The 22,482-nt window shown below is 37.1% G+C and overlaps 1 protein-coding gene and 1 pseudogene across 2 annotated transcripts in view; one reads left to right on the forward strand and one right to left on the reverse strand.

Moving 5' to 3' along the window:
- Positions 1–22,482, reverse strand: part of MLLT3 (MLLT3 super elongation complex subunit) — a 287,402-nt gene that overhangs the window by 116,105 nt on the left and 148,815 nt on the right. For both annotated transcript variants that reach the window (XM_036260333.1, XM_036260334.1), the window contains exon 3: positions 4,623–4,705. In XM_036260333.1, coding sequence (XP_036116226.1) covers positions 4,623–4,705 — 83 coding nt within the window. The remainder of the gene's footprint in view (positions 1–4,622; positions 4,706–22,482) is intronic.
- Positions 7,717–7,945, forward strand: LOC118630397 (annotated as a pseudogene).

Genomic DNA, 22,482 nt, shown 5'->3' on the forward strand with positions numbered 1-22,482 from the left:
ATGGGACTACATAAAACTAAAATGCTTCTGCACAGCAAAAGAAACAACCATCAAAATGGAAAGGCAACCCACTATATGGAAGAACATCATTGCCAATGATACATCAGATAAGGGGTTAATTTCCAAAATTATATATAGAGTACTCATACAACTAAACAAAAGGAAGGCAAAGAACCCAATTAAAAAATGGGCAGAGGAGCTGAATAGACACCTGTCCAAACAGGACATAAAAATGGCCAAGAGACATATGAAGAAATGCTCAACATCACTAATCATCAGAGAGATGCAAATTAAAACAACAATGAGGTATCACCTCACACATGTCAGAATGGCTGCCATCAACAAATCATCTAACAACAAGTGTTGGCGAGGGTGTGGAGAAAAGGGGACTCTAGTACACTGCTGGTGGGAAGGCAGACTGGTACAGCCACTATAGAAAATAATGGCTTTACCTCAAAAAATTAAAAATTGTATTGCCATTTGACCCAGTGATCCCACTTCTAGGAATATACCCTAAGAAACCTGAAACACCAATCAGAAAGAATATATGTACCCCATGTTCATAGCACCACTGTTTACAATAGCTAAGATCTGGAAACAGCCCAAGTGTCCATCAGGAGACGAATGGATAAAAAAGCTGTGATACATATACACAATGGAGTACTATGCAGCGGTAAGAAAGAAAGATCTCTTATCCTTTGAGACAACATGGAGGGACCTGGAAAGTATTATTCTAAGTGAAACAAGCCAAGCAGAAAAAGACAAATACCACATGATCTCACTTATTTGTGGAATATTATGAACATAACAGTCTGAGAAATAGGGTAGACCCAGAAACCTGGAAGTAGGGTACAGACTGACAATCCCCAGAAGAAGCGGGGGAGGGAAGAGATAAACCACAGAATTTTTTTTTTTTTTTATCCTCACCCGAGGACATTTTTCCATTTTTTGTCCAGGTAGAGTGGGAGGGAGAGAGAGGAACAGAGAGAGAGAGAGAGAGAAACATTGATGTGAAAGGAACACATCGAGTGGCTGCCACCCGCATGACTGACCAGGGCTGGGGACAAACTGCAACCCAGGTATGTGCCCTTAGTGGGAACTGAACCTGGGTTTCTCAGCACTGCAGGGCGATGCTCTAACGGCTGAGCCAAACCGGCCAGGGCAAACCACAGAACTTATATGCATGTATGTATAACCAATGGACATGGACAACAAAGCTGGATACGGGGCGGGGGAATGGGGAGGAGGGTGTCAATGGGGTAAAAAAGGAGAAACATCTGTAACAAAAATAAACCTCTATATTTAAAAAAAAAAAAAAGTTGTGGTACATGTACACAATGGAGTACTATGCAGCTATAGGAAAGAAAGACCTCTTGTCCTTTCAGACGACATGGAGGGACCTTAAGAGTATTATCCCAAGCGAAACAAGCCAAGTAGAGAAAGACAAATATCACATAATCTCACTTATTTGTGGAATATAATGAACATAACAGTCTTGGAAACAGGGTAGCATAAGAGACGTGGAAGTAGGGTACAGAATGACAACTCTCAGGAGAGGGGGTAGGGGGCGAAGGGAAGAGATAAACCACACAACTTATATGCATGTATGCATAACCAGTAGACACAGACAACAAAGCTGGGGACGGGGTGGGGAGGATAAGGAGGAGGGTGTCAATGGGGAAAAAAGGAGAAACATCTGTAATAAAAATAAATTAATAAATAAAAAAGTGTAAAAAGATTAAGAAAAAAGAAAAAGTGTATTGCTAAGTGAATTAAATGCAAGTCACAGAAAAATATTAAGTATGACATATTATATTCCTGCCAATCTCTATCTATATCAGCAATATTTTATCTATGCAAATGTACAGGAGGAAAATGGAGAAGCTACATCAAATAGTTAAGAATGATTAAATAGTCAAGGGAATAAAACTTCCAAGTTTTACTCCATACACTTTTATGAGGAATATACACCTGCATACTTTTTTAGACATAAAAATATATTGATGAATATAATTAATTAGCAGAAGAAAAAGAATAAAGTAATACCAGCACTTTATAGTCTGCAATAGTTTAAAAAAAAAATCAATTTTCAATAAAACTAAGGGTAAGGACCACAGAAAGTGATATGTTTCTATGAATCCTGAGTGCAATTTTCTTTTAAAGGCTTTTTTGAGTAAGAAAAAAGTACCATAACTTGTGTTCTAGCCAAATGAATATATTTCTTAAAAAGCAAACATCAATATTATGTTAATCTGTGTTCCTCAGAAAGATCCTCAAAGTTCAAACAAGAAAGTATGTATTTATTATGTATAAAGCTAATACATTTTCTAGAGGTGAAAATCTGTTTTTGGCAACATCAATTTACAATCCTCACCCCTATCCCCCAACTCCTCTTTCTGCTTCAATTCTTAATATTCACTCAGGTACATTCTCTGAAGGCAGAAAGAGAGAGAGAAGCATAGGATCCTTTCACACCTAAAGTGTTATAGTCAATTATGTTTTAGTGTGATTGTTAGTTTCAAGTTTCAGAAACATACATGATTCTCATAGAGAGGCTTGGGCTATTGAACACAAATACCAAATGAGACTGAATAAATACACAAGAACTCAAAAGAAGCAGTGACACTCTACCACCCTTCTCGACTCTGCTCTTTCAAATAAATGAGCAAAACTGAAAACAGGCTTATCAGGAAGCAGGGAAAGCGCGGGTCTAGAGATGGGACCACGGACAAATGACGGCCTTAGTATATAGTAGTCAGGAGGACTCCTCCAAGCTCACAGAGGTCTTTTTGCTGCTGTCTTTCACCTCCTATGAAAATTCTGAACAACAATTTTTCATCAACCATTATTGTAATGAATGTTCATTCTTTAAGACAGAGTTGAGCAGACTCTAAGGGGGCATAAAATGATAAATACTAAAAATCTGGTCTTAGATAAGCCATATAATCTTTCAATGACTCAGTTTCCTTTCCTTTAAACTAGGAATATTACTTATGTCTCAAAAGTTCTAAACCTACTAAATGAAGTAACACATGTCAATGGCTCAGAAGACTGCCAAGGACAAACTAAGCATTCATATCTTTAACTACACAGAAATAGGTTACTGCCAAACATGCTCCCAAAATATAAATTGAAAAAACAAGACCATTTATGGGGGTATGGGTAGCGGGTTTGTAAGGAGGTGGTGTACCAGGAGTGTAGTACATGAGGAGGTAGTGTATCAGGAATGTAGTACAGGAGGAGAGATGGGCTCAAAAAGAAACAAAAAATAGCCCTGGCCGGTTTGGCTCAGGGGTTAGAGCATCGGCCTGCGGTCCGGAGAGACCCGGGTTCGGTTCCCGCTAAGGGCACGTACTTCGGTTGCAGTTTGCCCCCGGCCCTGGTTGGTCGTGCGGGTGGCAGGCACTCGATGTGTCCCTTTCACGTCGATGTTTCTCTCTCTCTCTCTTCCTCTCTCTCCCTCCCACAAAAAATGGAAAAAAAAAAAAGAAACAAAAAATATGAAAAACAAAATCTATCCCTGCCATCCATACATTCCTATTTTTCAGGATAGTTTTATTATAGCTTAATTAAAAGTGAATTATCTCTTAATCATAAAAAAGATTTTTGCTGGGCCATCGGCACACTGAAAAAGCCAGTGGGGCACTGTTGCAATGGGAGCTAGTGAGCATTAGAAGAGTGGCTTATCAGTGGTTCTCATACTTCACTGTGCATGAGAACCACCTAGAAGACCAGTAAATGTGCAGACTCCTGGGCCCTGGACCCAGAGATCCTGATTCAGGAGATCTGGGATAGAGTCTGACCTGTGAAGTGGATGTTGCTGGTACAAGGACTATATTGTATGGAGCACTGGCTTGGTTAACATGACATTCTATTAGCTCAGATCCTTTAAAAAAAAAAAAAAGAGGTGTGTGAATTATCTCATTTTTGAGCAAGTTTTAAAAACTATGATTACTTTGGAATAAATGGAGGAAGGAGTGTGATTAAACATAATATAGCATTTACTAAGTGCTTACTTATATATGAAGCATTATTCTAAACACTCAGCTTTATAGTGTCTATCCTATCCCTATTTTATAAATAAGAAAAGTGAGCCCCACAGAGGTTGAGAAATTTGTCCAATATTTTACAGTCTGTGTTTTGCCACATTTGAACTGTTGAAAGGTTTTAAATCCAGCAGAATCTAATATCTCAAGTTGATAATTGTATATGCATGTCATGTGTATGTACAGCAGCTAGAGATGAGAGATTATTCTTTATAAGTCTAAAAAGTTCTAGAAATATGAAAATGAGAAAAGGTGTATTTCACTGAAAAACCATAATTACTCTTTTCTTTTTTAAAAACATCTATTAATCTTCTTTTTCAAATAATATTCATTCTTTTCTTAAAAAGGCCATTTAATAATTTCATATAATCTGACTTTATATAATCAAAATTATCTTTTTCTAGTCACTTCCTCTATAATTAAGAGGAACAACTGCCAAAATTCCTAGAAGACAAATTTAACTTTTATTTTAAAATCATCTAGTGATAGAAGTGCTTATGAGTCAAAATTATTTTAAATATAATTTGGTTAATGGAGGATCTTCTACTGAAAGATTAATGAATAAAGATTACATACCTTATTTTTAAAATAAACCTCAATTGGCAAAATGAAACCAGCATATCCAGATTCTTCTACTTTGTAAGGTGGATCTTTGCACACTGCAACATTAAAAAGAGAAAACAGGTAAGACTAGAATAATAGACAAAGAGACCGTTTTTGTTTTTTTTTCCCTTAAGAAAAAGTCCCATTCTCTTAATTATCCTCAATTTTCAAAGCCCTCTGCTAAGCCCCCATCTGCATCTCTGCTATCCTTTATTTCCTCTCCAGAATCTATAATAATTTCCCTGTGTAAAGAAAGTATGTAAGTTATTTATTCAAATCTTCATGGGGAAAGGTCATCACAGTTAACTATGGTCATTAATGACTTGACTTGAGTTGTTATCACCTTGCCCTAAAGCTTTAGGGAAACTGAGGACAGCTCCTTATGACCCAAAGCATGTAAGTTCCCTAACAAATGTACTACCTAGGTCTAGTCGTTAATGTGAGTCACTTCTCCCATAAACCCCTTAATTATCTGAGATATCCTGATTTCTATGCCTAAAAGTGGCAGGACCATTCTCCTTCCTTAGAAAATCTCAAATCTACAGTCTCCCAATGTTACTGATGCCCATTAAGTCACTATCCCCCATTTCCCTCCCCAAAAAGAATGCTATTGATACACCGATATACATACAAACACTTAAAATCTATTCACATTGTATGACTATATAAGGAACAATACGGCTTTTGTATTTCTGATGAAGGAAAACTATTAGTCAAGCCTATTTAGGAAAGATCTTGAGAAATGAGAGACACCCTAAGAAGTTAAATATAATTTCATCCCATTAAAATTTCCATTAAATAAAAATCAGTGACAAGCCAACTGGAATTATTCTAGTTAACATTGCATTTGGCAGTATTACAAAGAAATAAAAGTGTAATGCTGAGCATCAAGGCCTCACACCCTAGCAGCCCAAGTCCTCTGCAACAGGGCTCCAGCCTGCCTTTTCAGCTTCCTCCTTTACTCATCCACCAAACCCATCCTGTACTTTATCCAAATGCACCAATTCCCCTCAAATATGCCCAGCATTTCCCTACTGTGCCCTGTCCTCCTGTTATTCCTTCCATCACACCTTGATGCTATTTTTAGTATCCTCTGCTAGTTCGAATTCCAATTTCTTCACAAGGCCTTTCCAGACACAAAGTTCTATCATCTCTTCTCCTTTTACTCTACTGAAGCATTAACTGTCCCAATCACTGGTTTGACACTCAACAGAGTTCCTTATTTCTATACATTCAAGAATCACATCTGTAACTTCCTTTCATTCCTCAAAGACCGAAACATTTACCTCAGAAACTTAAAGTGTCAAGGCTCAGGCAAACTTGAGTGGTAATCCAAAATCCACCTCGGATTAGTCAGGCTAACCTCTATAAAGTTACTCAAATTCTCTGAACCCCAGTTCCTCTTCTGGACAATGTAAGGATTAAAGGAGTGATGTATGTAAAAGACACACCACAGATGCTGGAACACAGAATTTCTCAATAAGTGATGAATGAGACAGGAAATCCAATCTGCAAAATACCCAATTATCATATAACCTTTTCAGATAAAAATATAAAGGACGCAGCAAGTAGAAAGCCGGCCATAAATTTGGATTAGAAAACTCAAGGCTATACCCCTGGACTAAGAATTCTCCAGATAATTTCCATTCCCTTACTTTGAAAAAGAGAACAACATCTGTGCATCTCTAAGAATGGCAGTCAAGATGCAAGAAAAACATATGTAGCCAAATACAAGTGTGAGGCATTTTTATTACAGGTGATCACAATGATGTACATGAAACTCAATTAGACATTCCACAAGCACAGGTATGGTAACAAAGGCATGCTGAGGCTGGGATTTTACCATCCGACCATCTGTTTTAATCCACCTTAGAGCCATTTCCCCAAACTGACATCAGAAGTGAATCAGGAATGAGCGATCTCACCTGACCTTACAAATTTCTCTAATAAAACATGAAAAAGCACGGACTCTCCTGGCCAGTGCAGCTCAGTAGTTGAGCATCAATCCCTGCACCAAGAACTTGCCAGTTTAATTCTGGTCAGGGCACATGCCCAGGTTGTGGGCCCAATTCCCAGTGGAGGGCATGCAGGAGGCGGCCAATTGATGTTCTCTCTCATCAATGTTTCTCTCTCTCTCTCCTTTTCTCTTCTCTCTCTCAAATCAATAAAGAAAAAAAAATTAAAACAAAAAACACAAGGACTCAAGAGTCACTTAGCCCTTCATCCACTGACCACCTGCCAACCTGTCATGAATATTCAAATACCCTGAACACTGGGGTTGGGGGGGGGTAATACTAAATGCACTGAGCACCCCCACCCTACCCCAGCTAGAAGGCTAGTATTATACCCACAACCTTTCCAGGCTGCAGAGCCCCTTTTTAGAACAGCAGTTTCAGTGTCCAGGTTGTTTGGGATAAATCATGCCAATGTCATTTGAAGGAAGTTTATTCTGTGGATTGCTGTTCATGCCAGAGAAGTTATAGCTGTTCCTCTATATACACTTTTGTATTATTCATTTTCTCTATTCTGTATGCAAATTGCTCCTATTATAAGAAACAGCTGTTAGTGAGCATGTCTTATAGTTGAAAGTCTTAGGTTTTTCCATCCTCTAAAGGAAATGCTGTTATGTATTAATATTCCATAGAAGTCTGGTTTTATAAGAAACTGTTTACCAACATATACCTCAATTATTTTTAAATGGAATACTTTCATAAATAATAATGAACAATGTCTGTTGAATACCATGAGTTCTTAATTATAAGCAAACAATATTTTATACACAATAAACATGCCAGAAAATCAGTAGCAATATAGAAACAAGCATAGTTTTGATCTGAAGAATGTCAAATTAGGGGAAGTAGCTTGCTCGTTTATTTATTCAAGTATCTTATAACCAGAATCATTAATGTGAGTTTCTAACCCAGTTCTTAAAAAGAAACAGGAGTTAAAACTAAGAAATATTTTAGCCATAGTAAGAAATAAAGCAATTACTTTTAAGTTAGTAGAACCACATTTGGGATCTCCTTCTGTCACTCAACAATACTTCTTCATTAAGAATCCCTTTCCAAGCTTTGTGCAGTGGCAGTATCATAGACAATGAGGCTTATCTGAGGCATGATTATTGCTCATTGACAGTTCCTTTTCTATGATCACTGACCACTGACTTACCTCTATAAGAGCCAAGCACCTTAAACCCTTCAACTCATTCTTCCTCTCAGTTGTTCAAGAATTACATAATCCCTAAAAGCTATGTAATAAAAGGCCAAGTTTCAGAAGTTATTGAAGGGATATTCATCTTTGGAAAGCCATCACATTTTTTTAGGTGACAACAAAATGGGAAGGTTAATATTCAGTCTTCAAACTATGAAAATTGATTCAGTAGGAATCACTGAAAGCTCTTATTCATGTCAACATGTGGCCCAGATGTTAGCTCTTTCAGAACATCTCCTTTGTTCCTCTTTCAAGCTTCTCCTTACCCTTTATCAGCCTAGTGGATAACATTCATTTACCTTTCCACTAGACAGAGCCCCTTGAGGTCAGCAACCCCACCATTATTCATATCTGTAACTCTGGGCACTAATATTGCATCAAATAATAGGTTCTCAACAAATGTTTGTTGAATTGAATTGTTTCAAGGTTCATGCCACCGTTTGCTCATTTATCAATTACTAAAGAAGTTGCTTGCCAGAAGCAGCCATGAGTTGATATTAGTCCATCAAATTATTCTCCAAACTCTCTACAATCATCATAAACTTTAAAAAATTGGTGCAGCTGACAGAAAGTGTTGCCACAGATGAGTCTTGTCTTCAAAGTTGAGTACCCAAAGCTAACTGGTTCTAATTCTGATAGCACCAAATTTCAGGAAACCGGGTTAACAAACTAGGCCAGGAGATTTCCGATGTCATAGTTAAACAAACATTATATAGTCGTAAGTAACATGTCTCTTCTCCTCTGCTTCCACACATTACTACCCATTCTCCAAGGCTCTAACTAGGAGAAATTTTCAAAACTCTCTCTGTTAAAAAAAAAAAAAAAAATGTACCTTGTAGCCCTACCAGCACACAACACCCAAAATTCATGCCTGAAACAGACCAAAGTTTCTGTAAATAATGAGTAATTAATTTTTCCCTAAAATAGCTTTTCAAAAATAATAGGCACAATAGAAACCCATATGCATAATATGTACTATGATACTAAATATATACACTGATCATTAACATATTTTTATTTATTTTTTCTGTAAATAAAGTTTATTGGCACACAGCCACATCCTTTCATTTACTTATTTTTTTTTTTACTTTTTATTATTTATTTATTTATTTATTTATTTATTTATTTTTTTGTTACAGATGTTTCTCCTTTTTCACCCCATTGACACCCTCCTCCCCATCCCCCCGCCCTGTACCCAGCTTTGTTGTCCATGTCCATTGGTTATGCATACATGCATATAAGTTCTGTGGTTTATCTCTTCCCACCCTCACCACCCCCTCTTCTGAGGGTTGTCAGTCTGTACCCTACTTCCATGTTTCTGGGTCTACCCTATTCCTCAGACTGTTATATTCATTATATTCCATATATAAGTGAGATCATGTGGTATTTGTCTTTTTCTGCTTGGCTTGTTTCACTTAGGATAATACTTTCCAGGTCCCTCCATGTCATCTCAAAGGATAAGAGATCTTTCTTTCTTATAGCTTCATAGTACTCCATTGTATATATGTACCACAGCTTTTTTTACTTAATTTTTAAGTTGAGCAGAAAATTCACACAAAATTAAAATACATAAAGAGGGGAAAGGGTCATGATTTAATTAACCTAGAATAACTCAAATCCTTACTTACTACCTGAGATTTTTAATCTTCTTCCTTTAGGAGTAAACATCTTCAAAAATGAGCTGTGCTTGCTACACAGAAATGATTGTCCCTTAGATGAAAAATGAATTTATGCTTATATATTATTATATATACATATACAATAAATAAAGTTAATTATAATATCCCATTATTTAGCACTAAAAAAAAAAAAAAAAAAAAGATGAAGCTCTTCCAGACCCATAAGACCCTCATTTAAGTTTGAAAAATATCATTAGGCAAGAGTTTTGTCTCCCTAATTCTTAGGAAAATAGCTGATGGATTCCTATCCAGAACCTCTCTCCAGTGTGTTTGCTTAGACGCTATGATTTATGTCCATTTGAATACTTTTGTTAAGGACATGGCCCAGTTGCCCATTGATAATTATTGGTCTTATTTTACTTACTGTGCAGAGCCCTTCAGGAAGGAAACACCAAACTCTCTTTAAATAGTTTGGTTAGTACTACCACTTATGACAAATGTATCTTCTAGTTTGAGCATTTTGCACTCCGCCCTTCCTGCTTCAGTGTCGCCATATCAGAGCCCACATAAATATTGAAATGGTGCTGCATGGTCCATGTCGCTGCCCCCAACTGTTCTGTGTGAGCCTTTAGAAGTTCAGGGCAGCCCTGGCCGATTTGGTTCAGCGTTTAGAGTGTCGGCCTGCGGTCCTGAGAGACCCGGGTTCGGTTCCTGCTAAGGGCACGTACCTCGGTTGCAGTTTGTCCCTGGCCCTGGTCGGTTGTGCAGGTGGCAGCCACTCGATGTGTTCCTTTCACATCGATGTTTCTCTCTCTCTCTCTGTTCCTCTCTCTCCCTCCCACTCTACCTGAACAAAAAATGGAAAAATGTCCTCGGGTGAGGATTAAAAAAAAAAAGTTCAGGGCAAACATCTAGCAGTCTGAGCACTGCATTGTCATTGAACATGGAGAGCCAAGCCTTTAAAACTTGTGACATGACCCGGCCCTGGTCGGTTGTGCGGGTGGCAGCCACTCGATGTGTTCCTTTCACATCGAAGTTTCTCTCTCTCTCTCTGTTCCTCGCTCTCCCTCCCACTCTACCTGAACAAAAGAATGGAAAAATGTCCTCGGGTGAGGATAAAAAAACAAAAAACAAAACAAAAAAAAACTTGTGACATGAAAAGAACAAAAATCAACAGTTGGATTTTGTTTTTATGAGTGTATGAGTGCGCGCGCGTGCGCGCGCACACACACACACACACTCTATTGTTGCTTCTATTAGGCCCATTTCTAAACAAACAAACAAACAAAAAGGTCTACCCACACCCCACACTGTGTCACTTCCTCATTTCCCTGAAAAAGAATTAAAGTTAATATCAGGCAATTTCTGAGTCCTATTGCTAAGCTGTTTTTACCTTTTAAAAATATAATTCTAAAACCCGAATGGATTCCTACCCAATAAGAACTATGATCACACAAGATATCTGTCCAATTAACTTTTATAAATGAATTAGACACAGCTAACTGGGCAGATACAGAACATCTAGCTACCTTGTTAGGATTCCTTGAGTTGTCCTCAAGGACTAACTCAAATAGCATCTTGACCCTGGTGAGCCTTTCGCACCACTCCAAAAGAAAAATGGTAGTTTCCTTCTGGACTGACCTTTTTTCTCATTGCATCATAATAGCTAATTCTAATAGAGGGTGGGCAAAAGTAGGCTTACAATTGTTCATATGAAAAATAATACAATAATTGATAAATAATAAGAGAATAAGGTATTTTTCACAAATGACTCCAAACCACTTATGCCCCACCCTGTATATATGCTACTAATAAATCCCAAACTCAATTTAACTCTGTTTTCCAAGGTCTAAGGCTATATGTCTCAGGCCTCTTATCATCTCTGAACCCAGCTCCCCATTTTTTAACTTGAATTGAATTAATGAAACATAACTATAGTATGAGCTTCAAAGGAAGAGATAGAGTAAGCCTGGAAGTTGAGAAGAAAGGCCTGGATGTCAAGCACAGAGTATGAGAAAAGGCACTGGAAAATAAAGCAGCATAATGGACCAATCAGTATCAGCAGAAACACAGAAAACAGTGAAGAAAAAACAGGTAATATGAAGAAGTTTATACTTATATAGAGAACTTCATACTACACACACTCAGAAGGTCCAGGTGGGTAAAAATACACATAAAAGAGGAATTAGTGACTTTGAAATGTTACAGAAAACTAGATTTGGAATAAGAGCTTAAGGACCCAACCTTGGTCATACTGAAATAATCTTAATGACGGCACATACAAATTATTTCATTTGCTAGTAACTTGGCACCTTCAACCAACAGACTCAGAATATTCCTAGCCTCTCTCTCCAGAGGGGAAAAATGGGCGCTTTTCTTTCTTTCTCTTTTTCTTTTTAAACATATGAGCATTTTCACCATTCTGAAGAGTAACACCATTATTAGAGTTAAGCAAAGTCCATCTAACTGAGGTTAAATCAATACATTTCATGTTGATTCAAAAATGGCAGCAGAGTGAATGAAAGCTACACAGACCATCTCCTAGGACCAAACTGGAATTTCAACTAAAATAAACATAACTGTTGGGGAAAACCAAAAAAAAAAAAAAAAAAAAGCAGCTGGGGAGGACCTGTAAAACCAGAGAGAGAAAGAGGATACTAAATCGAGTCTGGTAGGAACTGCGGAGGCATGAGAGGGCACACTGGGAACCCACAGACAGCAGCTGTTTTAGCTGTGAGCACTCCCTCTGGGTTAAAATCCCAAGTCAGCTCCACAGTACAGAGGGCTGGGAGAGAGCACTAAATTAGCTACAGCCACTCACCTTGGGCTCCAGCAGAGGGAGACCGGATGAGACTGGAACTGTGTGAAGAGATTCAAGATTTAGAGTTGTGAGGGCACTGAAAGTTTTGTGCTGAATCATTCCCTCATAGGAAAGCAGCTATCTTACTCAAAGAGCCCCTTCCCAGATCCCTGAAGAGAAACAGCAGCCCCTCCCTCAAAAATATACCACCACCAGGCCAGGACAAAAAAAATGCAAATTGAGGATCATTAACAGCCAGCAAGCATCTGCCCCACCCTCTAGAAATCCTCTTACAAGGCTCATCAAGGAAATGAGAATTATAGCCTCCAGGCAAAAAGCTAGAGGATAACAGAACCTTTCCTGGGCTTATAAATCTACCCAGGAAAGTAAGACTGGACTGTGGTGTTTAACGTGGGTCCTACCACACTTATCCAAACCCAGGAAAGGGAGTAACAGCCAGCAGAACACCAACATGATCAGGGAAAATTTGGCAGGCTCCAAAACCCACTGACACAGCCAAAATAATTTTAAAAAACAAACAAACAAACAAACAAAAACAAATCCCAAACAAAAGAACAAGATAACTTGACAGAAGATGAAAGAAATGAAAGGGAATTGGGCAAGATATCAGAGGGAGAGTTCACAGTACTAATCATGAGGAAGCCAAACAGCATGAGTAAACATATAGAAGCATTGACAACCAACTGGAAATGAAGGATGACATAGCAGAAATAAAGAACACATTGGAAGGAACAACCAGCAGAGTAGAGGAGGCCAAGGATCAGATCAGTGAATTAGAAGACAGGGTAGGAAAAAAATTGTCCAATCAGAGAACAAAAAGTAAAAACAATTAAAAAACAGAAAGACAGCCTAAGAGAACTATGGGACAATATGAAACATAACAACATACACATCATAGGAGTTCCAGAAGAAGGAGAAAAGGAGCAAGGGTTAGAGAATATATTTAAAGAAATAGTGACAGAAAACTTACCTAACTTGGGGAAGGAAAAAGGCATACAAGTACAAGAAGCTCAGAGAGCCCCAAGTAAGAAGAACCCAAACAGGCAATACCAAGAAACACAATAATTAAAATGCCAACAATTAAAGACAAAGAGAGAATCCGAAAAGGCAGCATGAGATAAGCAACAGGTTACCTACAAAGGAATGCACATAAGACTATAAACTGATTTCTCAACAGAAAACACTACAGGCCAGAAGGAAATGGCATGAAATAAGCAGGGGGGAGGGGGGGGCAAGTGAATATATTAGCACCAAACCAGCACTGCAAGAAATATTAAAAGGACTGCTGACATGAAAAGAAATAGAAAGAAAAATAAATGGCAATAAATAAGTATCAATAATATCAATAATCATAAATATAAGTGGATTAAATGCTCCAATCAAAAGACATAAAGTAGGTGACTGGATAAGAAAGCATGACTAATACAGATGTTGTTTACAAGAGACCAACCTCACAACAAAAGACTCACATAGGTTGAAAGTGAAGGCATGGAAAAAAATCTTTCAAGCAAACAGAAAAAAAAAAAAAGGAGCTGGGTTAGCAATACTCATATCCAATAAAATAAACGTCAACATAAAGGCCATAACTAGAAACAAAGAAGGCACTATATAATATTAAAAGGATTTATTAAACAGGAAGATATAACCTTGGTAAACATATATGCACTCAATATAGGAACAACAAAATATATCAAAAACTTCTGGAGGATTTCAAAGGAGAGATTGACAGCAATGCAATCATAGCAGGGGACTTCAACACCTCACTGACACCACTGGGTAGATCCTCTAGACAAAAAGTTAACAAAGATACAAAGACTTTAAGTGACACACTAGATTTAATAAATATCTACAGAGAATTCTCAAAGATAAACCACATATTAGGACACAAACAAAGTCTCTACAAGTTCAAGAAGATTGAAATCACATCTAGTATCTTCTCAGATTACATTGGCATAAAACTAGAAAATCAATTACAACAAAACATGCAGAAACATTTAAACACATGGAGGCTAAATAGCATGTTATTAAACAATAAATGGGTTACCAATAAGATCAAGAAAAAAATTAAAACATTCCTGGAAACCAATGAAAATGAACACATGACAACACAAAATCTATAAGAGGCAGTGAAAGTAGTCCTGACAGGGAAGTTCATAGCACTACAGGACTACCTCAGGAAACAAGAAAAATTTCTAATTAACTATCTAACCTTACAACTTAACAAACTAGAAGGCAAACAAAAAAGAAAAACCCAGAGCAACTATAAGGAATGAACTAGTAAAGATCAGAGGAAAAATAAACAACATAGAGACTAAAAAAACAATTCAAAAGATCAATGAAACAAAGAGCTGGTTCTCTGAAAAGATAAATAAGATTGATGGACCCTTAGCTAGACACACCAAAAAACAAAGAGAGAGGACCCAAATAAACAAAATCAGAAATGAAACACAAGAAGTAACAACTGACACCACAGAAATACAAAGGATTGTTAACAAATACTATGAACAATTATATGCCAAAAAATTGGACAATCTAGGAGAAATGGACAAATTTCTAAAAACACATAGCCTCTCAAAACTAAACCAGGAAGAGACAGAGAACTTGAACAGACGAATAACAACAGAAGAAATTGAAGATGTAATCAAGAATCTCCCAGCAAACAAAAGCTCGGGCCCAGACGACTTCACAGGGGAGTTTTATCGAACATTCAAAGAACTAACACTCATTCTCCTCAAACTATTCCAAAAAATTCAAGAAGAAGGAAGCCTTCCAAACTTGTTTTATGAGGCCAGCATAATTCTAATTCCAAAACCAGATAAAGACACTATAGAGAAAGAAAACTATAGGCCAATATCTCTGATGAACATAGATGCCAAAATGCTTAAACAAAATATTAGCAAGTCAGATCCAGCAATACATTAAAAAAATTATTCACCATGAACAAGTGGGATTCATCCCAGGGATGCAAGACTGGTACAATATTCACAAATCAATAAATGTTTTACACCACATAAACAAAATGAAAGATAAAAACCACATGATCATATCAATAAACCACAAAAAAGCATTTGATAAAATCCTGCACCCATTTCTGATGAAAATGTTCAGCAATGTGGGGATAAAGAGATCATATCTTGACATAATAAAGGCCATATATGAAAGATCTACAGCCAACATCATACTCAATGGGAAAAAACTAAAAGCATTTCCCTTAAGAACAGGAATAAGACAGGGATGCCCACTTTTGCCCCTCTTATTTAACATGGTAATGGAAGTCTTAGCCACAGCAATTAGACATGAAGAAAAAAAATAAAAGGGATCCAAATTAGAAAGGAAGAAATGAACCTGTCATTATTTGCAGATGACATGATATTGTATATAGAAAACCCTAAAGACTCCAGTAAAAATCTACTAGATTTAATCAACAAATTTGGTAAAGTAGCAGAATACAAAATTAACATTAACAAAATTAACATCAATGGCATTCTTATACACCAATAAGGAACTCACAGCCCTGGCTGGTTTGGCTCAGCGGTTAGAGTGTCGACCTGCGGTCCAGAGAGACCCGGGTTCGGTTCCCGCTAAGGGCACGTACCTCAGTTGCAGTTTGTCCCCAACCCTGGTTGGGTTGAGCGGGTGGCAGCCACTTGATGTGTCCCTTTCACGTCAATGTTTCTCTCTCTCTCTTCCTCCCACTCTATCTGAAGAAAAAAATGGAAAAATGTCCTCAGGTGAGGATTAAAAAAAAAAAAAAGAAAAGAGGAACTCACAGAAAGAGAAACTGAAAAAACCAATCACATTTACCATTGCGGCAAGAAAATTAAGACGCCTAGGAATAAACTTAACCAAAGGAGTAAAGCACCTATTTGCCAAAAACTGCAGGACATTGAAAAAAAAATAGAGGAAGATATAAAAAAGTGGAAGCATACACCCTGTTCATGGATTGGAAGAATCAACATCATTAAAATGTCCATACCCCCCAAAGCAATCTATAGATCCAATGCAATCCCCATTAAAATACCAATGATATATTTCACAGAACTAGAACAGATACTTCAAAAGTTCATATGGAACCAAAAAGACCCCAAATAGCCACAGCAATCTTGAAAAAGAAGAACAAAGTAGGAGGAATCACAATACCAGATATCAGGTTATACGACAAAGCCATTATAATCAAAATAGTCTGGCACTGGCACAAGAACAGGCATATAGATCAATGGAACAGCACAGAGAACCCAGAAATGGACCCAAGACATTATGCTCAATTAATATTTGACAGAGATGGCAAGAGCACACAGTGGACTAAAGACAGCCTCTTTAATAATGGTGTTGGGAAAATTGGACAGCTATATGCAAAAATATAAAGCTAGACCACCAACTTACACCATACACAAGAATAAACTCAAAATGCATAAAAGACTTAAATGTGACTCGTGAATCCATAAAATCCTAGAAGAAAATGTAGGCAACAAAATTTCAGACATCACACGCAGCAGAATTTTCACTAATACAACACCTATGGCAAGAGAAACAAAGGAAAAAATGAACACGTGTGACTACCTTAAACTAAAAAGAAACAACCCATCAAAATGAAAAGGGAACCCAGGATATGGGAGAGTATAACTGCCAACAATACATTAGATAAGGGGCTAATTTCCAAAACATATAGAGTACTCACATTACTCAACCAAAGGAAGACAAAGAACCCAATTAAAAAATGGGCAGAGGACCTAAAGAGTCATCTCTCCAAACAAGATATACAAATGGCCAAGAGATATATGAAAAAATGCTTAATGTCACTAATCATCAGAGAGATGCAAAGTAAAAAACAATGAATGGCTGTCAGAATGGCTGCCATCAACAGAATGGTACCTCACACCTGTCAGAAGGGCTGCCATCAACAAATCATCAAACAAGTGCTGGCAAGGGTGTGGAGAAAGGCGACTCTAGTACACTGCTGATGGGAAGGCAGACTGGTGCAGCCACTACGAAAAACAATATGACATTTCCTCAAAAAATTAAAAATGGAACTGCCATTTGACCCAGTGATCCTACTTCTAGGAATATATCCTAAAAAACCTGAAACACCAATCAGAAAGAATATATGTACCCTTATGTTCATAACAGCACTATTTACAATTGCTAAGATCTGAAAACAGCCCAAGTGTCAAACAATGGAGGAGTGGATAAAAAAGCTGTGGTGCATATACACAGTGGAATACTATGCAGCTGTAAGAAAGAGAGATCTCTTATCCTTTGAGATGACACGGAGAAACCTGGAGAGCATTATGCTAAGGGAAATAAGCTAATCAGAGAAAGACAAATACCACATGATCTCACTTACTTTTGAAATATAATGAACAAAATAAGCTGATGAACAAAACAGACCCAGAGACATAGAAAGGAGTACAGTTCAGACTGACACAACTCAGAAGAGGGGGGCAAGGAAGAAGAATGAGATAACCCAAAGAACTTATATACATGTATGCGTAACCAATGGTCATAGACAACAATGCTTTGGGGTAGGGCGTGGTAGGATCAGGAGGAGGGTGTCTGGGGGAGAAGGGAGAAACATCTATAACAAAAATAATAAATAAATAAATAATTTATAAATAAATAAAATAAAATTATGCAAAAATACATTTCATTTTGAGGGAATATAACTGAGATATTAAAATAAGACCATAATCACAATCATTTCTTCAAGGAATGTGTAACAAATGAGCCAACAAAGTGCATAAATGGTCCAAAATGATATAACATAATGAATTGTTACAAATATTAAATATAAATCCTCAAGCTTACATCTTTCACTAAAATTGACAGACTTACACCAACTTGCCCTAAGTTCCCTCTGTATAACTCAATATATGGCATTACTTCAAATGATCCGCCTAGTGGATATATACTTCCAGGCTAATTTTACAGGAAAGAAAAAAATCTGTATCTTCATAGAAAGTTCAATCTAGAGGCAGACTTGACTCTTTTCTTGAAAATTATTGAGATAGAAAAATCTTGAGGTTTATATCTCAAGGATAATCATCATTTGCTTTTTAAAATTAAACCTTAGGCAAAAAAATATATATTTTTTTTGGTACGTGCCCCTAGGAGGAACCGAACCCGGGACTCTCTGGTCCGCAGGCCGACCGACGCTCCAACCGCTGAGCCAAACCAGCCAGGGCAGGCAAAATATTTTTAGAATAGCACGTTTCAGAAAGTCTATCTGGAAAAGCAACATTAGCTACATGGAAAATGATCTTCTAGAGAAGTCATGAAGAACCTCCCAGTATTCAGGAGGAGCATCTTCATGTCAGTGTATACTACCACATCAAAAATCCACCTGGTAGCTCAGTTGATTAGAGCATCGTTTCTATATGTCAAGGTTGCAGGTTCAATGCCCAGTCAGGGCACATACAGGAATTCAACAATGAATGAGTGGAGCAACAAATCTCTCTCTCTCTCTCTCTCTCTCGCTCTTTCTCACTTTAAAAATCAATAAATCAATTTTTTAAAAGCATCTTGATTTTGGGTGATGAACACATAATACATATGCAAATAATGTAGCATAGAATTGTACACCTGAAACCTATATATTTTTATTAACTGATGTCATCCCAATACATTTAGTTTAAAAAAGAAATAAAAAAGGAAAAATGAAAATAAAAAAAGCTGATCATAGGAAAAACAGTTCCTCTTTATGTTTTTATTATCATATAAAAGTCATTAACACAATCACCTCATGACCTCTGGAGGTAGAAGAAGCAACCAATCCTTGGGACAGGCCTCTGGCATCGAAGTTTTACCCCAAGTTTCACACTTGGACCAGCTGTCACTAAAACTGGTGCTGCTCTTTATTTGGAAAGGAAAAAGTGCCATCTTCATTTACAAAATCATCCTATTTTCTCATTAATATTAATTCATTTTTTCTCAGATAGTAATCAAATTCATTCAACCCAACAGGCACTAAATAATCTTCGGGCTACAAAGGTAAGATGGAGTCCTGCTCTCAAGCAGATGACAGTCTAGCCAGAGATACTGTTGTCTCAGTACAGATTCTATTCTAGGGACTAGCAACAGAGTAATAAACATAGCTGACATGGTACCTGCACTTATTAAACTTACGTCCACTGTTGGGAGAAAGGGAGAGGGAGGAGGAGAGAAGAAAGAGAACACACATGCCAGAAAATATTGAGAAAGGAAGTACTGAGTAATTAGTGCTGCAATGAAAGTAAAATAGCACTGAATAATAAATGCCACGGTGAAAATAAAGCAGGTTGACGTGAGGAGAATAGGGAACTCCTTTTTATTTTAGATTAGTATTCCCTCTCTGAGGAGGTGACATTTAAGTTGAGATCTGAGAGGAAAAGGGCCCAGCAAGGGAAAAGTGCTATTTATTTTGCTTACAGAGGAAGATCTGTAAACAACCTGAAGAGAAGCTGCCCTTATATTGGCCTCCAGGCTACTCAGCCCTTCCCCGGCTTTCTCCTCTCTCACTGAGGTGAGTGCCACTTCCTCCTTCTGAAACATTTCCTCACACTTCTCTTCCAGCCGAAATTCGCCTTTTAATACCCACATAGGCTTGGCCATTATGATTTCACAATCTCACTTCTCAAATCTTAAAGCCTCCGAATGCCACAAACTCCCAAATAAGCATGACATCTACCTATAAAATCTTTGTTATGATTCTTCATTATGAAGGTATTTTTTAAGTAGATATAATTCTCCAAACTAATTTTAAATGATATACTTTCTTTTTTTTTTTTTTAATTATGCCCATTGAAATTTTAAAGTTCCTGTACACAATACATACAGAAGAAGGAGTTTGGACTAAGAAGCACCAACCACACAAAAAAGCAATGGCTTTAAGTGTGACTTGAGAAAAAGAAAGATCACAAATGAAAATCTATACTCAAGGAGAGGGAAACAGTGTTGCAAGGAAAAAAATCACATGGTTCAGTAGAGAAAGGAAGAGTATAAGAGTGATGACATCAAATACAGAAACTACAATTTTCTCAAACGCATATTCATATTAAAGAGCTGTCATTCAACTGAAATAATTGTTTTCTTTTAATAAGACCACAGTATATAAGAGCACCTTTAAATGTGTTGCAGTCATCTTTCTTCCATAGCATGCAATTCAATTTTTAATACTTGCCCTTTAAGCAGAGGACAATGAAATGGTTTTATACACAAGAGACTATTGACTGCATTGGGATGATACAAGTGGCAATGTGTCATAAAATAACCAAATAAACTAAAAATCAGACCCATTTCCCGTTTCAGAAAAATACAAAACCTAAGAAAGCACCCCAACCTAACTTCACAGAAACACCAAGATCCAAAATAAGTCAAACGTCCATTTTTTCTCTTCTCAATTTTTGCTTTATTTCCCTTTCAGTAGGAAAAACCAATACTTCCAGGGAAGCAATCAAACTGTTCTAAATTTAGAGGAAGGATTAAGAACAAGCTTCCTTTTCAGCATCTTTTGGACTCTGCTTTATTTTTCTGTTTAGCACTTGGCAAAGAAAAAGCCTACCCTAAATATCCTAATTGATTTAAGCTCCATTAGATGCTACAAATGAAGACAGAATGAGGGTGACACTAATATGATGGTAACTGTTTACACACAGTACATACAGGAATGTGGTTTCTGTTTAGCCTGACAATCTCTCAATCTTCTCAAATAAACCAGGGAAAATCCTATATCCCCGCCTTTCTAAAGCAAGAGTTTTCCAACTGCTTCAGGAAACCCTACACTCTTGCGGTGTGTGTGTTAGCCATGTATGGCAGTTTGTATTGCTTTTACAAAAACAATAGTGTTTGTCCCAAACAATGGAAATATAAATAGTTTAAGGACCAATTCTGAGTTTCAGATACAGTATTAGGGTCCCTTAGAATTATGTGGGAAAAGTAACCCACGGCTAAAATAAAATCTGAAACTACTGTTCATAAGTATGTTATAAAAATTTACCTATATCATTAAAGTAAATCTACTTTTACAGAGTATGTATAATTTTTTGCTTGCTCCTACCCAATATAGTAATGATCCGTTTCCTCCTTATCCTGCCCATTAAAGTGAGCTATATCGATTTCTCAGATTTGCAGCTCTGGCATGTCTTTTGGTTAAATAAAGATAGATAGTAATAGCACAGAGATTATTTTTTATTCTTCTTTATAGGTCAACTTTTACAAAATACCTTATGATTACCAAATTGTAGTACTAATTTCATGGTATTTCACATGGTCTCTGAATTCCAGGAATTACTTAGTAGGAGGAAGCAGTACAAACAGAAATGAAAGCAAAATCAGAACACAGAAACTATACGAGTCAATGCTACAGGTGAGAATTCACAAACTAGAAAGCTTAGGAAACAAAACCAGGGAGAACCAAAGAGAGACCGTCATTGTGTTTAATTTTAGCTTGTTTAAAGATAATAGGTCTGGCATTGCCAAAAGGAGAAAGAAACAAAATTGTAATGAGTAGTAATGATTCCAGAAAGAGCTTAGGAGAAGATTATAGTACACGTTGGGGTATGTGAGAAACATTCCACTAATGGGCAATTGGATTAGGTATTTATGACATACTAAGAAAATAAGTTTTCTAAGAGGAAGATAAAATAATAGGATATTAGTAAAGAATTTAGGAGCTAATGACTAGTAGTTTTATACTTACTTGCGAATAATACAGAATCACTCTTTTGAGAATAAAAATGAGGGTAGCCAAATAATGTATAAGGCACATTGAGTACTGCTCCAAATAAATCAAGGAAAGTGGAAAGTGCAGAAATTTTGAAACAGAATATGAAGAGAACAAAAATGAAGTTAAAGATTAAGATGTTACCATAAATTACTACTGTACCCCAAATATAAGCATGAGAATTCTCTAGTATACCGCCAAAGTGTATTGTAAGAATTATAAAAGGGTTTTGCGCCAGGTCGCTGTGGGTCAGTGGACTGAGCATGGCCGCATGGACTGAGAGGTCCCAGTTGACTTCCTGTCAGGGCACGTGCCTCAGTTGCAGGCTCGATCTCCAGTGAGGGGCATGCAGGAGGCAGCCAATCCATGGATATTTCTCTCTCTCTTCCTCTAAAAAATCAATAAAAGCATTTAAAAGGGGGCGGGGGGTTGCTAACTTAAATCAAGGAACTGGTGACAATTTTGACTTAGCAACAGGCAGCATTC

The sequence above is a fragment of the Molossus molossus genome, unplaced genomic scaffold, assembly GCF_014108415.1.
Source record: "Molossus molossus isolate mMolMol1 unplaced genomic scaffold, mMolMol1.p scaffold_m16_p_14, whole genome shotgun sequence".
Lineage (NCBI taxonomy): Eukaryota > Metazoa > Chordata > Mammalia > Chiroptera > Molossidae > Molossus > Molossus molossus.